Consider the following 24,136-nt stretch of genomic DNA (forward strand, 5'->3'; position numbering starts at 1 on the left):
CCTGCTTCCCAGTAAGTGTCTGCCAAGCCAACTTAGATACAGTGTAGGGCTAAAGACAGTGGTGAAGCTGACAAGTAGAGATCTGGAGGGAGGCTTGAATAAGAGGGTTGTCTGGGTTTGCCTCTCTAGGTTCAGTTTGCCTAGGATGCTAAATTCAAAACCAGGGTAAAGGACATGTAGGAACTTGCAGTCTCTGAAGAAAACATGTAAGAAAACAGTCATCCAAGTGTTAGATTCCCTGAAACCTTCTGAGGGCAAGGTCTGATAGGGGCTGAATGCTTCTATGTCTGTGAAGTCACTGCCAAAGTGTGTTGTTTTGTTTACTAAGTTTCTGGATGGTGATGGGCGTTCCTAAGCCTGCCCTGGGGCTCAGGCCTCGGGGAGGAGGTCCATTGGGCCAATCCAATCAGTATAATTGGAAGGATGACCTTAAAATTCTCTCTTCTTCAGGGGTGCCTGGGTAGCTTAGCCAGTTAAACCTCTGACTCTTGGTTTCGGCTCAGGTCATGATCTCATGGTTCATGAGTTTGAGCCCCACTTCGGGCTCTGTGTTGATAATGTGGAGCCTGCTTGGCGTTCTTTCTCTCCCTCTCTCTCTGCCCCTCACTTGCTCTCTCTCTCTCTCTTGAAATAAATAAGCTTAATTTAAAAAAAAAATTCTGTCCTCTTCAAATTTCCTTAGGAATTTTCACCATTAGTCTTATTGTCATATCACAGCCATCTTCCTTTAAAATGCTGTTACCTGATAAATATAACACATTAACATAATAGCATACTTCATCAGCTTAGAATCATAGCATTTTTAAAGCTGGAGGTGAATCTTAGCTAACTGCTAGCCTAATAATTCCTAACCTTTTCATCACCTTGTCCCCCCTGTTTTGAAATGTTTGTCTAAAAAACATGATTTTTAAAAATTCACTCTCCCTTCTTACTAATCAGATATATGCAGCTGCTATTAGAATTTCTGATCAGCAGGAAATAACCAGTGTTACTATACTGCCAGAAGCTAACGCAAAAACAAATCAACATAATACTTTAGTTATGGAGTGATGATGTGAAGCCATACTACTTATGGATGTGTGGTTTCTGTTAAGCTTTAACACTGAAAATAGCTATTGGGTGCTGCATCTGAGGACTCAGGGGTTCAGGGACCCCTCAGCTGGAAAATAGCTAGGCCAACCCCTTTATCTTCTGTGTAAGAACACTGAGGCCCGAGGGAATGAAGCAGTAGAGACAAAACCTGAATATTGGTAAGACTCTAAGATAGAGTGTGTTAGCATTCTTTAGCAGAAAACAGAGCCTTGAGGTACTTGACTAGAAAATGTGCTGGGGTTTTTTTTGTTTGTTTTTTTTTTTCTTATAGGGTAGAGACCCTTTAGTGCATCTTTATCTCCACGGAACCCAGCGCAATGCCTTACACGTGGTAAGTGCTTATTATATCCTTGCTGGGTGAGTGAGTTACAGGGAGTAGGCTGAACGGTTAGAAACTTGTGGTAGGTTCAGGAAGTAGAGTCCTAGCTGACATATGGCCTTGGGGGTCCTGGGCAGCTAGTGGGGAGCCTAGAGGGCATGAGTACCTGCAGGGAGGGAGCAAGAAAAGAGGGTGGGCACCCAGCCATGGGTGCCACCCTGTTTTTAGCAGTTCGGTGCTGGCTAACGTAGGAGGGCTCTCCTGGGACTTGTTTTAGCTCCTCTTTTCGTCTCAGATCTGGCAGAGGATTTCTCAGTGTTGGACATGCAAGCCCTACCCTCTCGCTCCCTGTCTAGAAACCTTCAGCGACTATCTGTTGCCCTCATGAGAATGTCCAAGCATAGGTGTCAAAGCCCTTCATGATCTGCCCTCTACCGACTTCTCTAAAATGTTCCCCTTGTCTCTTGGCATTTCCCCCTCACATTCCCCATGCTGACCTACTTGTAGCTCCCCGTTCTCATCTCTGAGCCTTTGTGCAACATGCTTCTAGCTAGAACTCCCCTTCCCTTCCATGTTCCTCCAAACTGGCTAATTCCTTATTCCTCCAGGAAGTTGTCTCTGATACACTATTCACCCCTGCCCCCCCAGACTGGTGCAGCACCCACCTTTCTAGGTTCCCACAGTCCAGTGACATTTATCATACTGTTTCAGGAGAAACTGACAACCCTACCTCCAGCTTGAGGCTGCCCACTCCCTTCTATCAGAAAAACACAGTAACAAAGGAAGTTCATGTTGCCATCCTTGGACAATGAAGGAGGAACCATCTAAAAATAACATGGGTCAGGAAAAGCTGCCAGGATGGGGGGTGGGGGGGGATGACTTTGATCCCACCTCTCCCTCAGAATTGGAATGAGGTGTCCATTCTCCTACCACAATGTGGTTTGGGGTATTACATTTTATGTGGAATTGTTAACCTCAGCACTAAAATGGAGTTTGTTTATTTCCTAAATTCTCCTTGAATAGCTCTTAAATTATCCATAAACACTTGTATATGCAACCCTACGTCAGTTTTTCTGTCTCTTCAATAAGGCATTGTTGCTCTGTGGTTCTCAATTGTCTTCTTTAAGGTTTAGACCAAGTCGTTAGCATCTTCTTGCCTAGTCACCTGTTTCACTTCTTTGTCAGTGATTGGGAAACCCTTAAAATCATTCACATATTTCCCCCCACACACTTTCAAGCTTGGTCATGTCTGTTGTTTGATGCATTGGAATACTACACAATATATGGTTGAATTCATGTAAGTTAACTGTGGTATTCCCATGTCATTGTTTCTTCACCATGAAGTCCTCAGTGGGTGAGCTAGGGAAAGTTTCACAGTGGGGCGATTTTGAAGGCTGCGTGGGGGTCTAGCAGGTTAAAAGGAAGGGGTGAAGGCAGAGGCATAGGCCAAGACAGTGAGGCATGAAAGAGCTTATAAGTAAGAGGCAGTTAAAAGTTGTGTGGTTAGAGTAGAAGCAATGTTGGCAGAAAGGGGCAGGTAGGCTGTTAGGGATTTACACGCCACATTAGTAATTCTGTTGGAGACACAGTTTCTTCATCTATTATAATGGGGATAGTACCTGCCTCTAGTTTAGACTTTATGCTTATAAGCAGGGGTCATATTTAAATATTTAACCATCAGTACAACCAGGTACAACTCAGTCTGATGGAAACAACCAGCTGAGGGAAATCTTTTTGGGGGGTTAAGTGCCCTCAACTAGAGTGAAGGAAAGCACTAAAGCAGGAAAATCCAGCTACTACTGGAAATGGTAGGTCCTGATGTCTTCTAGGATTTTGTCCATATCTGCTCTGTAAGAATCCATGCCACACCCAAAGCAACGAATTTTGTCTTCATACATATGTTGTTCTGTGACTGGCCTCAGTGTCAGAGAAAACTGAACTGGAAAGGAAGGGAGGGGACATGCTAAGTGTTTTACGTGTTCTCCCTTTGATCCTCACCCAATTTGGGGAGTGAAGGCATCATTAGATGCCTTTTATTACCGCGGAAACAGGCTTTGGTTGTTGCTGATTCCTGAACAGGTGGTGAGAGCCTTTCTAGGATAGGTCCCTATTGTTCTGAAGCATGCTCATTTCTGTCACTGCAGGGTTCCAGAATCATCCTCATCTTCAGTTTGTTTGTTTGTTTATTTATTTAATTTATTTTTATTTATTTTTTTTAATGTTTATTTATTTTTGAGACAGAGAGAGACAGAGCATGAAAGGGGGAGGGGCAGAGAGAGAGGGAGACACAGAATCGGAAGCAGGCTCCAGGCTCTGAGCTGTCAGCACAGAGCCCGACGCGGGGCTCGAACTCACAGACCGCGAGATCATGACCTGAGCTGAAGTCAGACGCTTAACCGACTGAGCCACCCAGGCGCCCCTATTTAATTTATTTTTTAAGAGAGAGAGAGTGTGAGCAGGGGAGGGTCAGAGAGAGAGGAGTAGACATGGAATCCGAAGCAGGCTCCAGGCTCTGAGCTGTCGGCACACAGCCTGACGTGGGGCTTGAACCCATGAATGGTGAGATCATGACCTGAGCCAAAGTCAGATGCTTAACCAACTGAGCCATCCAGGCGCCTCTCCTCATCTTCAGTTTAAGCTTCAAGAACACTTCCATTTCTCACTCACCCATCTGGCCACCCAACCCATGTTCGAGAAAAACAACTTGAAACATATGTTTTTATTTCACCAAAAAAAAAAAAAAAAAAAAGAAAAAGGAAAGGAAAAAATATGACATGCAATAGCCATCCCCTAACAAACTATAAACTCTTGGAATACAGAATAAAAAGGAAATCCAAGCAGTCCTGATGAGACAAAAATTTGGTTTCACAAGGCTGAAAAATCCGTTACAAAGTCTCTGTTGTATAAATATAGTCAGTCTTATCTTTAATGTAGAGTCAGACAAAAAAAAAAAAGTTGTATTGGCATAAGAAATCTCCCAGTCCTTGAACACACCACAATGTTTGTTTTCCCAGCCGAATCAGGTGATGCCTATGTGATGAGAATTACTTGTGTCTTCTAGAACTCTAGGTAACCAAATGGGATTTAAGTATTTTGTCTCCAGAGCCCACACTTCCTCCCCCAGTAGCAAACCACTATTGCCTTTGTTTAAGAGCTAAATGCTCTTCCCATATAAAATCTAACATGTGTCTCTTCTAAAATTCATTATGGTGATGGCTGCACAATTCTGTGAATATACTGAAATCCATTGAGTTTTATATTTTCAATGACCCAATTATATGGTTTGTGAATGATATCTTAATAGGGCTATTAAAAAACATCTAATATGTCTAAGTCACAGGTGACCCCGATATCATAACTGAGGAGCTCCCTGGCAGGACACAGGGAAGTCGGTACACTAAGCAATAGTAAAAAGGAGATGCTTAAAGCATTATAACAACATTGAATCAGTGGAATTTGAGGTTGCTCTGTGGGCACTCAGTTTCAAGATGTCAGAATAAAGAAGTCAACAGGGTATATACTTTTTCCTACTGCTTCGAAGGTGCCTAAGGACCTTGTATGGCTCTTGTCACAAAAGAAAATTATTCAGTGGGGAAGCAGGTACCCAGGGTGTTAACTGAGGCTACAGAAAACTTGAGGCTGGAGTTCAGGAGCTAGGTGTTTGCATCTGTTGGAAGAAATTCCAACATTGCTGCAGGGTCTGAGAGCCCGACTCCCATAAGAGGAGGACACCCCCCAAAAAAGTTTCTAGGTTTATTGAACCAAAGGGACTACCTGCCTTCAGCAGTGCTACTGATGACCAGAAGTGACAGCAGGGCCTGGTTCTCACTGACCCTTTTATAAAACCACTGCCAGGGCAGCAGTGGTTAACCAGATCAGCAAACCATTTTTATGGCAGACAAACCACTTAGCAATGCCAACCCCCTTCTCTGCCTACCCTCTGGGCACCAAGCGGCCACCCAAAAAAAGAGATACGTACAAGCATGGGTAACTGGGCCCTTGACCGAGGGATGGTCGTGCTAGCTTGATAGGGAGGGAGAATTGCCAGTATTAGAAAGGAAACCAGAATTTAAGCTTTGCACTGTTTTTGCCATTGTAGTCACTGGAAGTCCATCGATTATACTTGGTGCAAAAGTAGAGAAAAGGGGCACAGAGGACACTCACTTTACTCACCTTTCAAAAGGGATGCTGCCAGAAATTGGGAAGTCTTTTTAGTTTTTTAGCACACATAGGAAATGAGAACAGGAGAAAGAGAAGGATAGAGACTTGAAAGTGTGAGGTGTTCCAGTTTGCTACACATCTTGTTCAACTCCCCCTAGTCTTTCCTCCTTGAAGACTGATCTGGTTCTGTGGTTGTAGTAGGGGTTGGGAGTCAATTCCTCTTTTGGCCCACCTAGATAATGTTTATTTGGTAGCTGAGCAGATGAGTGAGTTAAGCTTAGAGGCAGACATCCTGGCCACCTCAGGTTCATCCCATTGTGGGCTGCATCCCCTGGTATGGCCCCATCAGAACCTTGACCTCCTTGTGTTCTTTCAACATAAGATACTCCAGTTCCATGCTATGGCTCAAGCCTCTAGGAATGGGGCCCTCAAGGACAGGAAATTTTCCTTACTGGTAGGGTTTGTCATCTCTGTGGGTAAAAGCAAGCAGAGAATAAAGCTAAAACATCTGTGTTTGGGGCTTACCTTTTCTCTTTAGTGTCACAGGGAGATGGTGGGATGTTAAAAAAAAAAAAAAGTGTGGGGGGAGAATAGATCCACCAGGGCTTGGGCATTTTCTTGGTGCACTTTTTCCTTTGGTTCCTATGAGAATATTTATGACTTACTTAGGAAAGGGAGTTGAAGTACCTAGTTTAAAAAACAAAACAAAACAAAACAAAACAAAACAAAACAAAACAAAACAAAACTTTCCTGGTTGCCTCTCTTTGTGCTTATTGAGCCTTTTCTTCCCCAGGCCTTACTCACCTTGCCCTCAGCCTATCCATGAAACTCAGTTTGAGTTGGTTATCCAGGAGCGGTGAATCCAGGCCACCACACAGGTCCAGGAGGGAATGCCCACACCCTCCTCACCCAGCCTCTCTCCTAAAGAGATCAGGAGCTGAGGGCATATCATCAGAAAAACTCCCAGCTGCTTCTGCCCTTCAATAAGAGGACAGAGGAAGTTGTTTCTATACTTAAGAAGAAAGAAAACTTTTCATTCCAGTGCTATAAGAATTATGAGCAGACGAAGCCATGGCTCTGGCAAGGCTGGACCATTTTGGGAAACAAGATGCAAGCAAGGGAGTAATATACAAACAAAGTGTGGGTGTATTTGACAGGTTTGAGGCAAGCAGAAAGGAGGGTTTGGGTACTCTATAAAAAAAAACAGATATCTGAAATTCAAACTTCTTCTGATAAGGCCACAATGAAGAGATTTCCAGCAGGAAGCTGGCACCCAAATCGCCACAGGCTTGCAAGGTGATGTGCCGAGGTGAGGAGGCAGGGGAGGCAGGGCGGTGCCTCTCACAGGTCCATGTCTGGGCCTCCTGAGGATGTCTTCAGTGGCACGGAGTCAAATCCATCAGGAGTCCTCTGAAAGAGAGATGGTGACAGGAGCTGGCTGCTGCAGGGGGGCAAGTTTGCCGAACAAAGGAGAGAAAGGGAAAAGAGGTGACAGAAGGAACCCTTATGGAATTCCTGTTTCCAGCGGCTTTGTGGAAACAGATATAAGATTCCCTCTATTCTTCTTGGTCCTTTCAGTCAGTCAGAGGATGAGAAAAATCTTTAAAACCCCCTGCTTTGCATCTTTGCTGAATTCTAAAAGCCCAGAAAGACTCAGGGGTCCCAGGGTAAATTGTTCTCCTATTGGTTAAACATACACACACACACACACACACACACACACACACACGATTTTTAAAAAGGCCAAGGGAGTCACCCTGATAGGTCAGTACAAAGGGAATGAGATTCTACAATCTAAACACCTACCCGCCCTCCTTCCCTCACCAACCTTCCAGTCCTCTCCTCTCTTCTTACCACCCTCCCCGCCCACACCTGTTTGATGAACTGGTTCAGGGCAGCAGTGAGGTGTGCGTTCTGGCAGAGTGGGACTGTAGAGGGCTGTGGCCCTGGAGGAGTTGCTTGGACGCTCTCTGCTGGCCCCACACCCAGCGACAGGGTTGTGGGTATTGCATTTATGAGCTTCAAACTCGCTCACCCAGCCACACGGACAGAGCCAACTCTCCCAGCTCCACAATGCTCAGTGGTGAGCAGCCTAGACTTAGCTGTTGACTCAGCTCCCAAAGGACCAGGCCCAGACATCAGGGGACAGCACCCTCCACTGGTCAAAGGAGAGCCTCGCTTCTATCAGAAGTTGATCCTAGAGACCACTTCTTCCCCACCCTCAAAAATAAAAAAGGGGTGGGGGTGGGGGGAAATGATTCTTACAACGTAGATGGTTCAATACTCCTTCTGGAAGTTAAAAGGCCCAAACAGTTCATCAACTGGAGTGCATGTTGGGAGAGAAGGAGCCTGGTCAAGAGCAGCCTTGGACCCCATGGGAAATAATAAAGGTGTGGAAATACAGAAGGCAGAAGCCAGGATTTTGAGGGTGAAGGGACAGAACAGTAGGGAGGGTGGGGAGAAGAGTAGTGATCCCTGAACAGTGTGGGACCATTCAGTGTCCTAGGACTCGTGTCTTCTCCAGCCCTCCAGGCTGACCTCAGTGCACTGACGAGCCTCCCTACCTTGGAGGTAAACGATTTGATCTTCCCAAAGAGTGACTTCTTGCTGGTAAAAATGAGGTCATCCTCCACATCCTCGCCTTCCATGATGGCACAACTGTCGGCTGCTGGCAGGTCGCAGTCCTTGAGGGTAGCATTCATCACCAGCTTGGAGTACTTGTACTCCAGTCTATGAGACAGGGGATGGGAAAGATAAGACAACAAAATGTGGAATAAGGGAGGGAGGAGAGAGAGAGGCTGGGCTACAAACAGGTAACCATAGATAAGGAATCTGAAACAGCAAAATGGTGTGAGGGCTGGGCATATAGCTAAGGAATCTTGATTTCCAGTTCAGTGATCTTTTTTCCTTAAGTCTGGCTGTTTCTGTGTTCCCCAAGCTTAATAGAAATATTGGAATCATAAATTTATTATTTTAATTGTTAATAATAACAACAGATTTAGGATACTCTTTGCTTTTCTTTTGAGCATCTAATAGCCATTTATAGACTGCCGTGTGATACTGTCCGTGTTCAAGAGTCAGGATAACCAATACATATGTTGGATAAGTGGCTCAACCAGTCTCTGGCCAGAGTCACAGCGTCTGTGGCCAACTCCAGAGGACAGCCCCATGAATTTAACCCTCAGATGTTCTCCTCCCACTTCGAAGATCCAACCCTGTCCATCCCCAAACTCCAATACCCCATCATGTACTTTTGATTCTTTTTCCAAAAGTAACAGGTCAAGACGGTGAGGAGGATGGCAGTACAGGTGCCAGCAGAGATGCCCACTTTCAGCCAGAAATCGATTGTTTTGCAGATGGTGACTCTCTGCTCAGGCAGGGAGATGCCACCCGCGCATAGCTTTGGTTCTCGCCACACATAGGTAGTCTTCTGTTGGGGAGGAAAACAAGAAACTTAGAGGTCACATTCCCTTCTCTCATGGGACATCCCCAAGGAGAGAAACCCACCTGGATCCCAGCCACGCAGCTGCTGACAATAGCGTGGTAGTCAGCAGGGGAGCAGAGCGGACAAGCAGCCACACTCTCCCACAGGAAGTGGAAGTTACAGCCATCACAGGTCCCATCGGAGCATGTGCTGACAAAGCAGAAAAGAGACTTGAGCGCTCACTGGCTGGGTGGTGGGAGTCCTGTCATCTTATAGCTTGCCTGATCCATCCTCTCCTTGCCAAACTGTGAACCCCACCAGGACCCTTCCAACTAGTCCTTAACACAGGTCTTGCTCTCTGATCTCCCACCCTCCACCGGGCTCTCTACTCTCTGCCCGTTTGTTTTGCTGACATTATCACAGCTAATGTCAGGTGTCTGAGCTCTAGCATGGCTGCCCCAACCAACACTTCAGAGGCTCCTGTTCTCTCTGTGGACTTGTGACATTTTGCAAAAAGCCACTCTGATGCAGCTACCTGGGGGTGGGTTTCAGGAATAGACTTCGGGTCATGGGTAGCTGTTATGTGCTTTACTGTGATGTTTACAACAACAAGAAAAGCGGTCTTACATTTTGACACCACTGCGGAGTCAAAACATCCTGCTTTGTTCCCCGTCTCCCTGAGTGGCTCTTATTTAGGAGCAACATTTCCCAAACCTTGTTCCTCAAGACACTAGTGCCCCTCTGCCTGGGTGGCTCAGTCGGTTGAGCGTCCAACTTCAGCTCAGGTCGTGATCTTGGCAGTTTGTGGGTTTGAGCCCTGCATTGGGCTCTGTGCTGACAGCTCAGAGCCTGGAGCCTGCTTCAGATTCTGTGTTTCCCTCTCTCTACACCTCCCCAACTCGCACTCTGTCTCTCTCCCAAAAATAAACAAACACTAAAAAAATAAAAATAAAAAAATACACACACACAAAAGACACCAGTGCCCCTTAAAATGTTAGTTGGGGTTAGGTGGGGCAAAAAAAGGAGGTGGGGGAGGGGTGCGGTCATCAAACTGGTTCCAGAATTCTCGATTTAATGCACTCAGCTATTAAACTCAGAATTGGGTCTTTTATTTGTGGAGAGATTCTTAGGATTCCTTAAACCGTTACTCATCCTAATAATAGCGAGTACATATGCCAGACACCATGAGAAGTCCACAAGTTCACAACCACCCCCTGAGGGAACGTATTATTACCCTCATTTTACAGATAAGGAAAAAGAGGCCCAGAGAAGATAAGAAATGTATGCACAATAACATAGCTAGTAAGGGGAGGAGATGAATCAAATAATCACTTGGCTATGCCGCTGTCCCCATAATGGTATGGGAATGCGAGAGTCGCTTTGACTCATCCTTCTGCCCCATTCTTGACATCTGAAGATCGAGAATTTGGAGCCATGACTGTGTCCCCAAGAGCCAATGAATGGCTCTCAGACTGTTTTCTCTTTGGCTCTTGGGATGAAATGAGTCCAAAGAAGGGAGACCTTTTGTTACACCCCTTTACCTAGGCAATGACAGACTTCCAGGGGCGGGTTTCAGTGGACTGCATCTGACACGGACGGTGGCTGATCTCCCAGAACTGCAGGACTGGGTCACATCACTGGACCTGCAGAGAAAGCCAACCCCCATAGGGGAACGAATCACTCACCTGTGCCATTGGAGAGTCGTTGACGTCAACATGGAACAGTTTCCTTGCTGGGGAAGTCAGGACTTGGGAGTGCACAGGACTGGGGTTATACAGTGAGAGAGTGGGGATCGGGGAGATGTGGTCAAGGGGAAAGGCACTGGTCCAGGAAAGGTTAGCATATCCATAACACCGGAGTCTCCTAAGGCAGGAAGGGAAGTCAGCCACAGATAATCCCGTATTTCTCCCTGCCTCCAGGGCACATCTGCCCCAGTAATACCCCAGAAGCTGGGAATCAATGGCTCCCAGCCTGTAGCTGTCACTGCTGGGTGGTTCTGCTAGACATCGGGTATGTTCTGGCTTGATAAGTAGGTGGCTGGAGAGAGGGATGCACCAGAAATTGTGGAGGGGCCTAGGTTTCCCTTGTACAGACTGGTCTCTCATCGTCACCTATAAAAGAAGATCACGTCCGGTATTCCCAAGGACTCCGGGTGGAAAAGTTCGGCTGGGGAGGTGATTCCATTCAGAGTCATATCTGTTGTCACCCCTGCCAAATTAGAGCTCCTAATTAGTTGTCACTAGTAGCATGAGCCGGCAACCACTTCAATTCTTTCAATACCTGTCAACATCCAACCTTCCTCCATCTCATCACACCCCAGAGTGGCTCATGAAAGGGTGAACCAAGGTTTGTCAGAAGCCCCAGGGGGCACGTGGCATCCCAAGATGGAATGGAAAACAAAGGTCAGGAGGTTGGGTCCCTCATCTGGGGCCTTTTCACCTCAGAGCCTGGTAGCCTCACTCTCTCTTACACATATACAAGCCCAAACAGGCTGCAGCGGCTGATTTACTCACCGATAAGTCGGTCAGCCAGGCTGACAGGCTGCGAGGACACTCCAGCCTTGTAGCCTGTCACCTCCGGGGGGATGATGACCGCCTGGCAGATGTAGGCGGTGATGGATTTGGAGAAACCCGACTCACCCTCAGGAATTCGAAGGTCAGTGACATTGTCGGCACACACGGACATTTTCTTACCCTGGGTTGGCAGACACAGAGAGGATGAAGTGGGGAGCAGTGAATGGTCATAGAACTCCCAAAAGGAAGGAGGGCACAGCTTTTTCACATCTGAAATTTCAGCCTTCCGATGGTATGTTGCAGTGGAATGATTCATCCCAGATCTAATTATAAAACAGACTTTTTTTTTTTTTTTTATGCTAAAAATAAGGCCTAGGTGTCCTAGTTTCTGGAAGCCTGGCCCAGGGGTCGCAAGCCTTTTTGTTTCCTTGCAATCACGTGGGAACCTTGTATAAGTGGTGTCGTGATGGTGGCAAACAATCTGGAGCTCTAATCTACCAGCCCACCTTACCCTGACCAGTTTTCTAGATAGCTGCTGAAATATATGACTGGTTTCCTGAAATTTTTGAACATTCCCTCTCTGTGTCTCCCTTAGTGCTCTGATTCCACTGTGCTTGTCTTGGGAGCACTTTCCAGACAGAGATTCCCAGCAGTTGAAACAGACCCCATAAGTAACTGCCTCCCTGCCTTGAGGTAGGACATCTGGGAAATAATTAGAACCTAGTCCATTTTAAAAAATGTATCAAGAGAAGAAAGTTTGTGTTTATATAGAGAACATGCCAAGAAATAAACATTCCATAACAACTCTCACTGTAGAGAACTCTGGAAGATGGTAGGCATAAGACTCCTTCCTCCTGGAGATTTTATAGTAGAGGAAACACTGAGATGTTGTTCTTGAAAAAAATGTTAAATTTGTGGAATATCAATATATAACTTGTCTGCTAATATAAAATCATTTGTGGGGTGCCTGGGTGGCTCAGTCGGTTAGGCATCTGACTTTGGCTCAGCTCATGATCTAACAGTTCATGGGTTTGAGTCCCGCATTGGGCTCTGTGCTGACAGCTCAGAGCCTGGAGGCTGTTTCAGATTTTGTGTCACCCTCTCTCTCTCTGCCCCTCCCCTGCTCACACTCTCTCTCTCTCAAAAATAAACATTTAAAAAAATTAAAATAATCTTTTCAATATTTTTTAAAAATTTTATATTTATTTATTTTGAGAGAGAGACAATGAGAGCTTGAGTTGGGGAGCAGCAGAGGAAGGGGGAGAGAGAGAGAGAGAGACAGAGAGAGAGAGACAGAGAGAGAGAATATCCTAAGTACGCTCCACGCCCAGCATGGAGCCCAACGTGGGGCTCGATGTGAGATCATGACCTGAGCCAAAATCAAGAGTTGGATACTAAACTGACTGAGCAACCCAGGTGCCCCTGCACCCCTAAGTTTATTGCAGCATGATTTACAATAGCCAAATAATTGAAGCAGCCCAAGTGTCCACCGATATATTAATGGATAAAGAAGATGTGGTATATACACACAATGGAATATTGTTTGGCCATAAGAAAGAATGAAATTTTGCCTTTTGCCACAACATGGTTGGAGCCAGAGAGTATAATGCTAAATGAAATAAGTCAGACAGAGAAAGATGAATACCTATGATTTCACTCATATGTGGAATTTAAGAAACAAAGGAAATGAACAAAGAGGGGAAAAAGAGAGAGAGAGGCAAATCAAGAAACAGACTCTTAACTATAGAGAACAAACTGGTGTTTTATCAGAGAGGAGGTGGGTGGGGGGATGGGGTAAATAGGTGATGGGGATTAAGGAGCACACTTATCATGATGAGCACAGGGTGATATATGGAAGTGTTGAATCACTGTATTATATACCTGACACTAATATAACACTGTATTTTAACTATACCAGGATTAAAATTTTAAACTTAATAAAATTTTTTCTGGGGTGCCTGGGTGGCTCAGTCGGTTGAGTGTCCAACTTTGGCTCAGGTCATGATCTCACGGTTTGTGAGATCAAGCCCCGCATCGGGCTCTGTGCTGACAGCTCAGAGCCTGGAGCCTGCTTCACATTCTGTGTCTCCCTCCCTCTCTGCCCCTCCCCTGCTTGCACTCTGTCTCTCTGTCTCTGTGCCTCTCTGCCTCTCTCTCTCTCTCAAAATAAATAAACATTAAAAAATTAAAATAAATAGAACTTAATAAAATTTTTAAAAATGTAAGTGTATTAAGCATTTACAATGTAGGATTTTCAATATTCTAAGTTTTGTTAAAAATGAAGCAATGTCAGTTGCTAAATCTGGTGGTTCTTAGTTTATTTTTTAGAGTGTAAGAAATAAGGAACATGAGAACAGAAAGAAATCTGTACCTTATGGTAAAACAAAGAGTTATTTTGTCTTTGAAATGCCAGTCTGTAGTGTGACAGTACACAGTAAGCATTTCTGAAAAGATAAAAGGAGCAAAGAAAAGAAGGCAATCTCTCCAAACTCCACATCTTCATCGCCCTTCCAGCTCACTGAATGAAACTTTTACTACATGGTCTTCCTTTAATCAGTCTCAATTCCTGAGTTATCACTAACTCACTGTGCAAGCTTCATTTTAACTTCTTCAAAGACTTTGAAAGACAAGATAGAGACATGTATCTCGAACTTTCCATAGATTAGTTCTTTTCTTCCTTCCTTCCTTCCTTCCCTCCTTCCTTCCTTCCTTTCTTTTATTAAGACATAATTGCCATAGAATATTGATTAGTTTATTTCTTGGCCTGTTGTCTACATAAACACAAGTCAAATTTTTTTTGCACGCTACAGAAGGTGGTAAAGCTGTGCTGTGTAAAGGCCTCACTGCCTCACAGGGTCACAGACTAAAGGCTCAAGATGCTCTTTATTTTGTAATATTTGAAACTAATAACTCTCCAACTATGAATCCTGCCTTGTTTGTGATTTAGTTAAGTGCAGTAGCGGTGTGATTGCCCTTTAATTTCTGCCTTTGAATTTTTGATCCAAAATATTTGCAGCAGCATGAAATGGCTGAACATAACATTCTTTTAATATCCTGTAAAGCCTTTCACATTACTTTCTTTCATACTGTCAGCAAAGGTTCACAGGGATGAACTACAAACAGTTTATTTTATCCAGCCTTTAGAAAACAAATAACAGGGAAGCCTCTGGCACTGTTAGTGGGAATGCAAACTGGCACAGCCACTCTGGAGAATAGTATGGAGGTTCCTCAAGAAACTAAAAATAGAACTATCCCATGACCCAGCAATTGCACTGTTAGGTATTTATCCAAAGGATACAAAAATACAGATTCAAACTATTGACAATTTAGCAGCATTATCAACAATAGCCAAACTGTGGAGAGAACCCAAATGTCCATTGATTGACGAATGAATAAAAATGTGGTATTGGGGCTCCTGGGTGGCTCAGTCGGTTAAGCGGCCGACTTCGGCTCAGGTCATGATCTCGCGGTCTGTGAGTTCGAGCCCTGCGTCGGGCTCTGTGCTGACAGCTCAGAGCCTGGAGCCTGTTTCAGATTCTGTATCTCCCTCTCTCTGACCCTCCCCCATTCATGCTTTGTCTTTCTCTGTCTCAAAAAATAAATAAACGTTAAAAAAAATAAAATAAAATAAAAAATGTGGTATATATACAATGGAATATTACTCAGCCATCAAAAAGAATGAAATCTTGCCATTTGCAGTGATGTGGATGGAGCTAGAATTTATTATGCTAAGCAAAATAAGTCAATCAGAGAAAGACTAATACCATATGATTTAACCATATGATGGAATTTAAGAAACAAAACAGATGAACGTATGGGAAGGGCAGGGAAGAGAAGAGAGGGAAACAAACCATAAGGTATTTAAAAAAAATTTTTTTTTTACATTTTATTTACTTTTGACAGAGAGAGACAGAGCACAAGTGGGGGAGGGGCAGAGAGACACAGAGACACAAAATCTGAAGTAGGCTCCAGGCTCCATGCTCCAAGCTGTCAGCACAGAGCCTGACGGGGGCTCAAACTCACAAACCGTGAGATCATGACCTGAGCCGAAACTGGATGCTCAACGGACTGAGCCACCCAGGCGCCCCTGTAAGGGATTTTTTAATTGATAGAGAACAAACTATGGGTTGACAGCTGGAGGTAGGTGGGGGATGGGCCAGATGGGTGATGGGTACTAAGGAGGGCACTTGTTGTGATAAGCACTGGGTGTTGTATGTAAGTGATGAATCACTGAATTCTACTTCTGAAATCAATGTTGCACTGTATGTTAACTAACTAAAATTTAAATTTAAAAAAAGGGGGGGGGGGAGAAAACAAATAACAAGTTCCATGATTAGTGAAGACTGCTTTTTAAAGGGAACAGAATCTTCCTTCTGCATTGTTTTTACATATTCATTTTAAAAGAATAAAAGTCAGGTAGGAGTAAACGAACATCTTATCTTGAACACCTTTATTTTCCTAAATGTTTATAAACCAAACATCTGGTTTTATAGGAAAAGGTCCTGAGGGAGAATAATAATCACTTAGAAACCTTTCAGTTTCCTAAACCGCCTGATGCCTGTTTTTTTTTTTTTTTTTTTTTTTTGGCTTTGCTCCTGTGTCATCTCTGGCTCTGACCCACTGATGTCCTCTTTCAATATGACGCCATCAGCTCGCGTACACCTTACCTGGTTTCCACACAGACTGAGGGTAAAGTGATGGAAGTATTTCAGCCCTTTGGAAGTGAAGCTTGGCCCTCCAGCCAGAGAGACGGTTTTTGCCAAAGCCAGGAAGTTGTAGTCCAAAACCCTGGTTGGAGTGCTGATCGAGAAGGTGCAGTCATTGTAGCACAGAGAGTGGATCTGAGGGGAAAGGGTCCGTCAGGCCCGCTGCGTGGGCAGAACTTGGAAGAGACTGTAGTGGAGAGGGGTGGCTATCGTCCCCGGCCTGGTCCAGCCCAGGGGTGAAAGAAGCAGACGTACAGATTGAGTGGACATTAAAACAAGGCAAATGGGCTAGTGGGGGTCATGTGCATCTCACAGTTCAATTATTAGCACATATATGATGTACAAACGCAAATCTACTGTTTTCCAGTAAGGAATTCGGTCAGATTTTTATAGCCTTGTCCCTCAGCCTGGATATAGAACTCTCTCAATACACAAGGTAGCCCTTCTTGCTTTTAAGCAGAAGACAAGAATTGCTAACTGGAAGAAGGGTGTTCAGGATGGCAGAGGAGGAAATACAAGCCTTGCTCCCTCCCCATTTAAAACTCACTGAACCCTGCCTCCTCTCTCCCAGGTTCTCTGCAGGACACTGAGCTTCAAAAGTGGACTTATTTCCCATAACCACCCCCCGCCTTGCTCTGTTTTAGGCTCCCCGTTCAGCAGCAGCCACATGCAACTGCCACTCCCTCCCACAATGGCAGAGGGAGCCCCAGGGGAGGAAGTTAGTGGCAAAAGTCTAGGGTGCCCAAAAGAGGTTGTCTGGGATCTGCAGAATTGTGGCTTTTTACTACACAGCTAAACTGAGCAGCATTCATGGGCTGCATAAACAATGCCTTACAGATGTTTGTGTGTTTGTGTGGTTGTGATCAATAAAATACAAATTCATTTAAAAGCATTGATGAACACATAAGAGCTTTCTGTCACAGAACTTTCTTAGCTTTAGAAAGTACATGGGGGCAACAGCACTGCTTTTCTACTTTAGAAGAAATCTCTAGGATAAAAGAGAGCAATGCCAATTAACTGCATGTCCCAGCAAAGGTGGGTTGCCTTCCCAAAGGACTCAGGGCAAATACCCATGACAATTGTCTGGATTGAAGTAGGCTGAATGTGAACCCGAGCTCCTATTCCTTTCCTTTAAGTCTCTGCAGAGATTCCAAATAACCCTCTGGACCAGACAGTCACAGATCTCTCTAACCCATCTCTTGAAGATGAGACTTGTCCTTGACTGAGGCCTAGACCCTGAAAACCAATGTCTACAGCTAAGAACTTGCCGTCCATGGTCACAGCCTGGGTGGGTGTCCTCAAGGACTTAACCTGGGAGTAAGCTACAGGGAATGCTTGGGTATCAGCCCCTCAAAAATCCCACCCAGGTCCTGGAACCCTCTGAGGTTGTTCATCCAGAGGGCCAAGGTTAGGATGCATGACACATTGCTGGCACCTTGTTGCTCTTGGTCCCTGGACCACAGGGCATGCAGGCCTGGATGCCATAAGGCTGGTGGGCTCTCAGGATTGTGTTAGGGGGGCAGGAGTGGCAGGTTCCTGAATCCCGATCAATGTAGTAGCCAGCAGGACAAGCGGTGCAGGAGGATCCCATGTCAGAGGCTTCCAGGGCACAGGGACGGCAGTAGGAGGCCACCCCATCCATGACGTTGGTGACATTGATGGAGTAGATTTTGGCGACGTCATTGGTATACTTCCTGCCCTGGAAACAAGAGGAAAGAGGGCAGAGGGCTGAGACATCAGCAGCAATTGAGTTCTCTGGAAATAGCAAATTACTACTTAACCCTCTTTTACCCTGTAATACTTGAGAAAAGTCTTGGAAGAATCCTTTTTTTTTTTCTCACTAAATAGTAGCTCTTTATGTACATTTTGTGTCACATTAAACCAAGACTAACCCACTCTAAATGTTGTATAAAAATATTAAGTGCCATGGGGGAAATATGCAGTAGATAATGATAAATGAAAAAAAGCAGGTCTTTTCCTTGTGAAAGGGGAAAAAAGTATTAGTACTTAGAGTGTCATCTTCCCTGGAAGTCATTTGGACAAGGCTGGGTGCTTCTCAGGGGCCGGAGTAGGCAGTTCCCTGATGGACTCCTTAAGATCCTTCTAACCCTTGGATTCTGAACCTCACACTCATACTTAAGCTAATGCCAGGGATCATCCTGACTCAGAGGTGTCTCCTGGAAGCCAGGGGTCTGCGGAAGGGGAGGAGCTTACTGTCTCATGAAAAGTAGTCCTCTGGAAGGCCCAGGTGAAGCTCATAGTAGCATTCTCCTCGATGATATAGGTGTAGGATTGTTTGCCCTTGGAACCTTTCCATGTCTCTACGGGAGTGTTGGTCCTAGAATTCACACCCTGAACCCAAGACAGACAAGTGAAGACAGTACAATTGCTGGGTGGCTGGTGAGGGGCAGGGCGCCCATGCTGCTGCCATCCCAGGGCCCATTACAGTTGGTCAGACCCATGTTAAACTGTTAAGTTCCTGATGGACGGTCCAGGCCCTTCCTCTGTGAAGTCACTATAAGCAGGTTGTCAGTTATGTTCATGTGCCAATGGGGCGGGGCGGGGGGGGGGGCAACCCTCCGCATAGTCCCTGGAAGCCCCATAGCAGACAAGGAAAGGGAAACATACCACCATGAAGTAGAGCTCACAGTTCACAGAACAGATGGTCTCAAAGACAAATGTGATCCTGGCCATCTCTTTATTCTCTGTGTCTGCCATCACTGACTGTGGAGGTCTATGGTGCAGAAATTAAAAGTCAGTTCCAGAGGTCAGGCAATGCTTATTGAAGAGCCCAGACAGCAGCAAAGGGTCTGCTGGGGGGACAGGATTAAGTTCTGAGTATGTTGGAAACAGCAATAGATTAAGTCCAATTCTGCCACCTAGCTATGTGACCTTGTCCTAGCCAAATTGTAGTTTTCTCATCTGTAGAATGAAGGTGATAGTATCTTTCTTATTTACCTTCCATCATTGTGGTGAGATCCAAAGGCATACCAGGTGTACGAGTGCTTAGTAAAATGCTATATAACCTCACTAGCAGAGTGGGGTCCCCAGACCAGCAGCATCACCCTAACCCGAGCTTATTAGATGCACAGAACCTCAGGCCTCTCCCCAGACCCACTGAATCAGAATCTGCACACTAACAGGATTCCTAGGTGATGCATAAGCACATTAAAGTTTGAGAAACTCCACCATCATAAGATGTAAATTACCTACATTCACTTAGCAGCTCATTCTCTGGGGTGGTGGGAGCTTTTCCTGGGTCAAATGAGCAGATATTTCAATTTATCATCTCTTCAAGCCAAGTTTTCAGTCTGGTCCTTCTTTTGGGAAAGAGATCCATGCCCAAGGGGGCAGGTAAGGGGTGGTGGTGAGTGGGTGATTTGAGGAAGGACTTTACCATAGCAATCAGATTTGAAAATTGATACGTACTTTTAGGAATGTTATCCCCCCCAAAAGCCTAAAAATTTTGCTCACCTTGCAAATGGGATATAACTGCTCATCTCTGAGTAGTGTAAATTAAGGGAAAGGAAATCAATACCTTTTGAGCAACCACTGTGGGCTGAGCACTGTGCTAGGGATGGAAAGGAGGGAGTTTGAAGAAGGTAGTGGAGAAGACAGACTGGAAATAGGGAACCTCTTCAGTGGTCCCCCCCTATCCTGAAAGCACATGTGGGTACAAGAATTCACTTTGGCTTTGGAAATCCTTTTATGGCTTTTCTTTTGGCTTTGGCCATTTGCTCGTATTCTAAGTACCATCAGTCCCAGCTCCCGTCTATACAGTTGTGCCAACCACTGGGCTGGAAGAATCATCTCAACCTGAGTTAGTCCAAAGTCACAGAATGTGACTTGTTTTACAGATGAGGAGTCTGAAGCCTATAGGGGGAGGCTGGTGACTTTTCCAAGTTCACAAAGCCAATAATTGGCAAAGTTCAAGTGTCCTGTCTTCAGCCTATTATTCTTTCCACTGTACCACACTGCCTGTAGTATTTTTTCTTTTTTAATGGCAAACAAATTGCTTAATGTCCTAGGTCTTCTTGGGATATGGGGATCAATATGACAATGAGAACAATCCATCTCAGTCTTCTTACCCCAAATAAAGATGAACTGTCTATGGGTATTTCTGGCTCTCCTTTTTAAAAGCGTTTTTGGTTTTTTGATTTGTTTTATTTTGTTTTGTTTTTGGTAACATTTTATCTAGATGCCATGAGGAGGACAAATTTATTTTTAATTATTTATTTTGAGAGAGAGAGTGTGTGTGTGCACATGTGCGGTGGGGGAGGGGCAGAGAGAGAGAGGAAAGAGCACCCCAACCAGGCTCTGCTCTGACAGCACAGAGCCCCATGTGGTGCCTGAACCCACCAACCATGAGATCATGACCTGAGCCGAAACCAAGAGTTGGATGCTTAACCAACTGAGCCATCCAGGCACCCCCAAGGAGGAAGAATTTGAGTAGCATGTGGCCAATAGATGAGAGAAGCCAGATGAGACGGAGCGCGACCAGTAGGTCCGCCAGCATGGGCAGCAACTAAGAAGACATATTAGCATTCAGATTATCTTTGTCAGACCATTACCATTGCTCTCCTCTATTCTGAACTCATACTTCTGCATGCCAGAAGCCCTCTCCTCTACAACATTCTAAGCTATGTGGGACTTGATTGTGGCCAAGGTGGTGTGGGATTCCCCTGGGTTTTGTATTCCTCACCTGAATCCTGGCACAACCAGAGTGAGAATCATGAAGTCATTGTCTGAAGCTCCAACTGCTGTATAAATGTGATCACCAGCCACCTCCCAGCCTGGAAAAAGAGAGGGGAGAGTTAACACCCCAGTGGTCGCAGATGAAGGGCAAGTGTACACCCAGATGACATGCTGAGAGAACACTGTCCTTTGAGGCATCCAGAACCACTAGCCCAACCAAGTCATGTTATTTATCCTGCTACTTGGGTCAAAGCCTCTGAAACTCTCAGAGCAAGCTCTTTGGAGTGTGCACCTTGCTTCTAGTTCTGGCTTTGTCTCTAAAACTAAGTTTTGGAGGATAAATGTCCGCAAGGAGTGGAACTTTAGAGAGAATGCATGGCATGATTAGCTCATTTCGTTGTAGACATCACTATTATGAAGAAATGTGAAGTGGAGGAGCCCCTGTAGGGTGAGCAGGGAGCCAACAGCTCACAGTAAGTGGGGACGCACTTACCGGTCATGCCCTTGTACTCAAAGTTGATCCCACTGAGAACGGTGGTTTCCATGTTTGAAGGCAACGTGTTCCACCATTTGTATTCGAATCCCACAGCAGGCTCAGTCCCGGCTGGGCAGTGGGTGCAATCTGGGGTAACCACAAGATCCACACCTTCAGCGGGGAGGCCGCGGCCACCCTGACCAGAGCTGCTGTCACACAGATTAAGTGGCGACAAGGGCAGGCAGCCAAAGGAGGGTGATGCTGAGCACCATAGCACGGTTATATCGAGTTGACTCAAAAACATTCTGACAATGTATTTAACAAACTCAGGACGTAAACTCTGACCCTGAATTCCAAAACTCCAGCTGTCCTACTTGCTCACCAAGTTCTTCATTTTGAGACTTAAATGTGTCTCCTAGTCTGATGCATGTAGTTCATATTATTTGTCACATTATTATCAGTAAATGCATTTACATGAATAGGCACACAAATCCTCCCAACTCCTTTCTGCAGCATGGCTTATGGCTCTGATTGTGTCAAGCTGGCCATCCCAGCTTCCCAGACCTTCTAGTTAGCATCCCTGCTGCATGCTAGCAGTCTCTGTGGTGAGGACTGGGTACTTCAAGCCCGAGTCACATTCGCAGTTGGAATAGGGAGGAAGGCAGGCAGTTCTCAAATATGACTCTGACCTGCAGACAGGTCCCACCCTGCCCTCTCTTCTCCTGAACTTAGTCCACAGAGTGTCCCGGTCCTTACTGCATCCTTGGAAGGACAGAATGCACATTCAGCTGACCACCCATGTGGGTGATGTGGGAACGGGTAGAATGCAGATAAAGAGGTTACCAGAGCCGTTGGAGTAAGAGCCATAAGGGCAGGGCTCGCAGGCGCTGTTGTTGGTTTTGAAAAAGCCTGGGTTGCAGGGTGGGCAGCGGGTCTTCACGCCAGAAGCGGGCAGTTTCACGGCCCCCTTGAGATCTTCACCACAGATTTTCGGCTGGGCCCATTTGTACATGAGCTGTGTCTGCAGAAATGGATTAAGAACGCTCAGCCTGTGTGGCATTTGGCACATCTTTAGGAATTTATCTCGAGAATGGGGTGAGGTGGGAGGACTCTGGGCTATAACGAAAGTTCCACCAGGGTGGGGAACTTGTTTTGGTTACCAGTGCCTCCCATGACCCTAGCCCAGAGCCTGGCACATGGTTGTGCTTGACAAATATTTGCTGAATGTTGACTGGATGAAGAGGGAAATACTTAATGAGGACTTGTGTGACAGAAAGAATGGTCATGGGAGGACCAGCTGTCTCCAGAGAAAGCTCTGATTCCAATGTAGAATCTTATCACTACTAAAGTCACGGGAAAAGTAGCTGATGAAAACCCCAAAACATAGAAAGGGGTGTCCCAATTTGTCTTCCAAATATTTTCTTTGCCTTTTCATTTACTCAATAGACATTTTAGAAAGCCTAATACATCTGTGTGCCAGACCTGGTGGCTCAGAGATGAATGAGACATGGCCCCCTGCCCTTAAGGTGCTCACCATCTAGCAAGGGCAACAATCACATAATAACAATCTATGGCTACTGTGTTCTCTGAGACATCAAGGCAGAAGGGACAATGTTGGCCAAAGGGTATAAACTTGTAGTTATAAGACCAATAAGTTCTGGGGATCTAAGGGTGCATCAAGGTGGTTACAGTTAGTAGTACTGTATTTCTGTATATACTTGAGAGTCGCCAAGGGAGTAGATCTTAAATGTTCTCACTGCAAAAATAAAAAGGGTAATTAAGTGATATAGTGGAGGTATTAATTAATGCTATGGTGGTCATCATCTTGCAATATACAAATACATCAAATCAACACACTGTACACCTTAAGCTTACACAATGTTATATGTCAATTACATCTCAATAAAGCTAGGGAGGAGGGAAGAGGAATGGTCAGCTATCACATCAGTGGGGAAGGGAAGCATTGTATCTGTCATTCACTAGGGCCATCCCTACTCTTCTGATGGAGGCATCTATACAGAAGAGGGGTTGACCTACAGGAGGCTCCTGGTTCAGCAGCTCCAAGCCTCCTATGTGGTCCTTGGGCTGAGTCAGAGACAAAAAGTACTTCTGTGGATTACGCTGATGTGATAATCTGTGCAGCACTACCATATATGTGAAAAGGTGGATGAATAAGGCATCTTTCCATTCTATTCAGGATAAGAAGTGACAAGTCTTAAAAGGAACCTGTGCTGTCTTTGTTGACAGTGAGTGCTAGAGCTCCTCCTCTCCCTGCTCAGCTCAGCTGTGAAGACATTCTTCCCTTGGAAGAGAAGCTAATGGCCAGAGCCCTCGGCTTGCGCTCTAACCTAGGCGCTCTCAGCCTGTCCCCTTGAGTCTCATGGAGAGAAGGGTCTGGGGAGCAGGAAGACTGACTTGGGCCATCCCTTAGAGCAGCACATGCAGCAGCCCCAGTGAATTGGCCAATCTAGTCCCTGAGAAACCCCCGAGGCACGGCAAAGGTCACCAGGGCAATCATGGGAGTCAGCTCGAGTTACGAGTTACGTCCCTTGATTTAAAAATACAGTTTAGGGGCGCCAGGGTGGCTCAGTCGGTTGGGCGTCCGACTTTGGCTCAGGTCATGATCTCGCGGTCCGTGGGTTCGAGCCCCGTGTTGGGCTCTGTGCTGACAGCTCAGAGCCTGGAGCCTGTTCCAGATTCTGTGTTTCCCTCTCTCTCTGACCCTCCCCCGTTCATGCTCTGTCTCTCTCT

General features: G+C 45.5%; 1 protein-coding gene and 1 long non-coding RNA gene across 7 annotated transcripts in view; one reads left to right on the plus strand and one right to left on the minus strand.

The window, feature by feature from the left end:
• The window catches only part of LOC109271984 (uncharacterized), an 8,032-nt gene extending 1,971 nt beyond the window's left edge, over positions 1-6,061 (plus strand). For both annotated transcript variants that reach the window (XR_008418257.1, XR_002082199.2), the window contains exons 2-4: positions 1,364-1,423; positions 2,123-3,588; positions 3,825-6,061. This is a non-coding gene — a long non-coding RNA (uncharacterized LOC109271984). The remainder of the gene's footprint in view (positions 1-1,363; positions 1,424-2,122; positions 3,589-3,824) is intronic.
• A 634-nt stretch (positions 6,062-6,695) lies between these two features.
• ELAPOR1 (endosome-lysosome associated apoptosis and autophagy regulator 1) overlaps positions 6,696-24,136 on the minus strand; it is a 72,146-nt gene continuing 54,705 nt past the window's right edge. For 2 of the 5 annotated variants that reach the window (XM_053891539.1, XM_053891544.1), the window contains 15 exons: positions 22,229-22,406; positions 21,404-21,532; positions 20,918-21,008; positions 18,844-18,949; positions 18,430-18,567; positions 17,651-17,914; positions 16,177-16,350; positions 11,510-11,690; positions 11,108-11,204; positions 10,538-10,639; positions 9,080-9,206; positions 8,824-9,002; positions 8,137-8,302; positions 7,838-7,893; positions 6,696-6,982 (listed from right to left, as the gene is read on the minus strand). In XM_053891539.1, the coding sequence (XP_053747514.1) occupies positions 6,949-6,982; positions 7,838-7,893; positions 8,137-8,302; positions 8,824-9,002; positions 9,080-9,206; positions 10,538-10,639; positions 11,108-11,204; positions 11,510-11,690; positions 16,177-16,350; positions 17,651-17,914; positions 18,430-18,567; positions 18,844-18,949; positions 20,918-21,008; positions 21,404-21,532; positions 22,229-22,406 (2,022 nt within the window). In that variant the 3' untranslated portion in view covers positions 6,696-6,948. Of the gene's footprint in view, positions 7,014-7,837; positions 7,894-8,136; positions 8,303-8,823; positions 9,003-9,079; positions 9,207-10,537; positions 10,640-11,107; positions 11,205-11,509; positions 11,691-16,176; positions 16,351-17,650; positions 17,915-18,429; positions 18,568-18,843; positions 18,950-20,917; positions 21,009-21,403; positions 21,533-22,228; positions 22,407-24,136 lie in introns of all 5 variants that reach the window. The other 3 variants (XM_053891547.1, XM_053891535.1, XM_053891537.1) reach the window with 3 other exon arrangements.

Source organism: Panthera pardus, unplaced genomic scaffold (assembly GCF_024362965.1).
Source record: "Panthera pardus isolate Hobbes unplaced genomic scaffold, ASM2436296v1 HiC_scaffold_11, whole genome shotgun sequence".
NCBI classification, from domain to species: domain Eukaryota; kingdom Metazoa; phylum Chordata; class Mammalia; order Carnivora; family Felidae; genus Panthera; species Panthera pardus.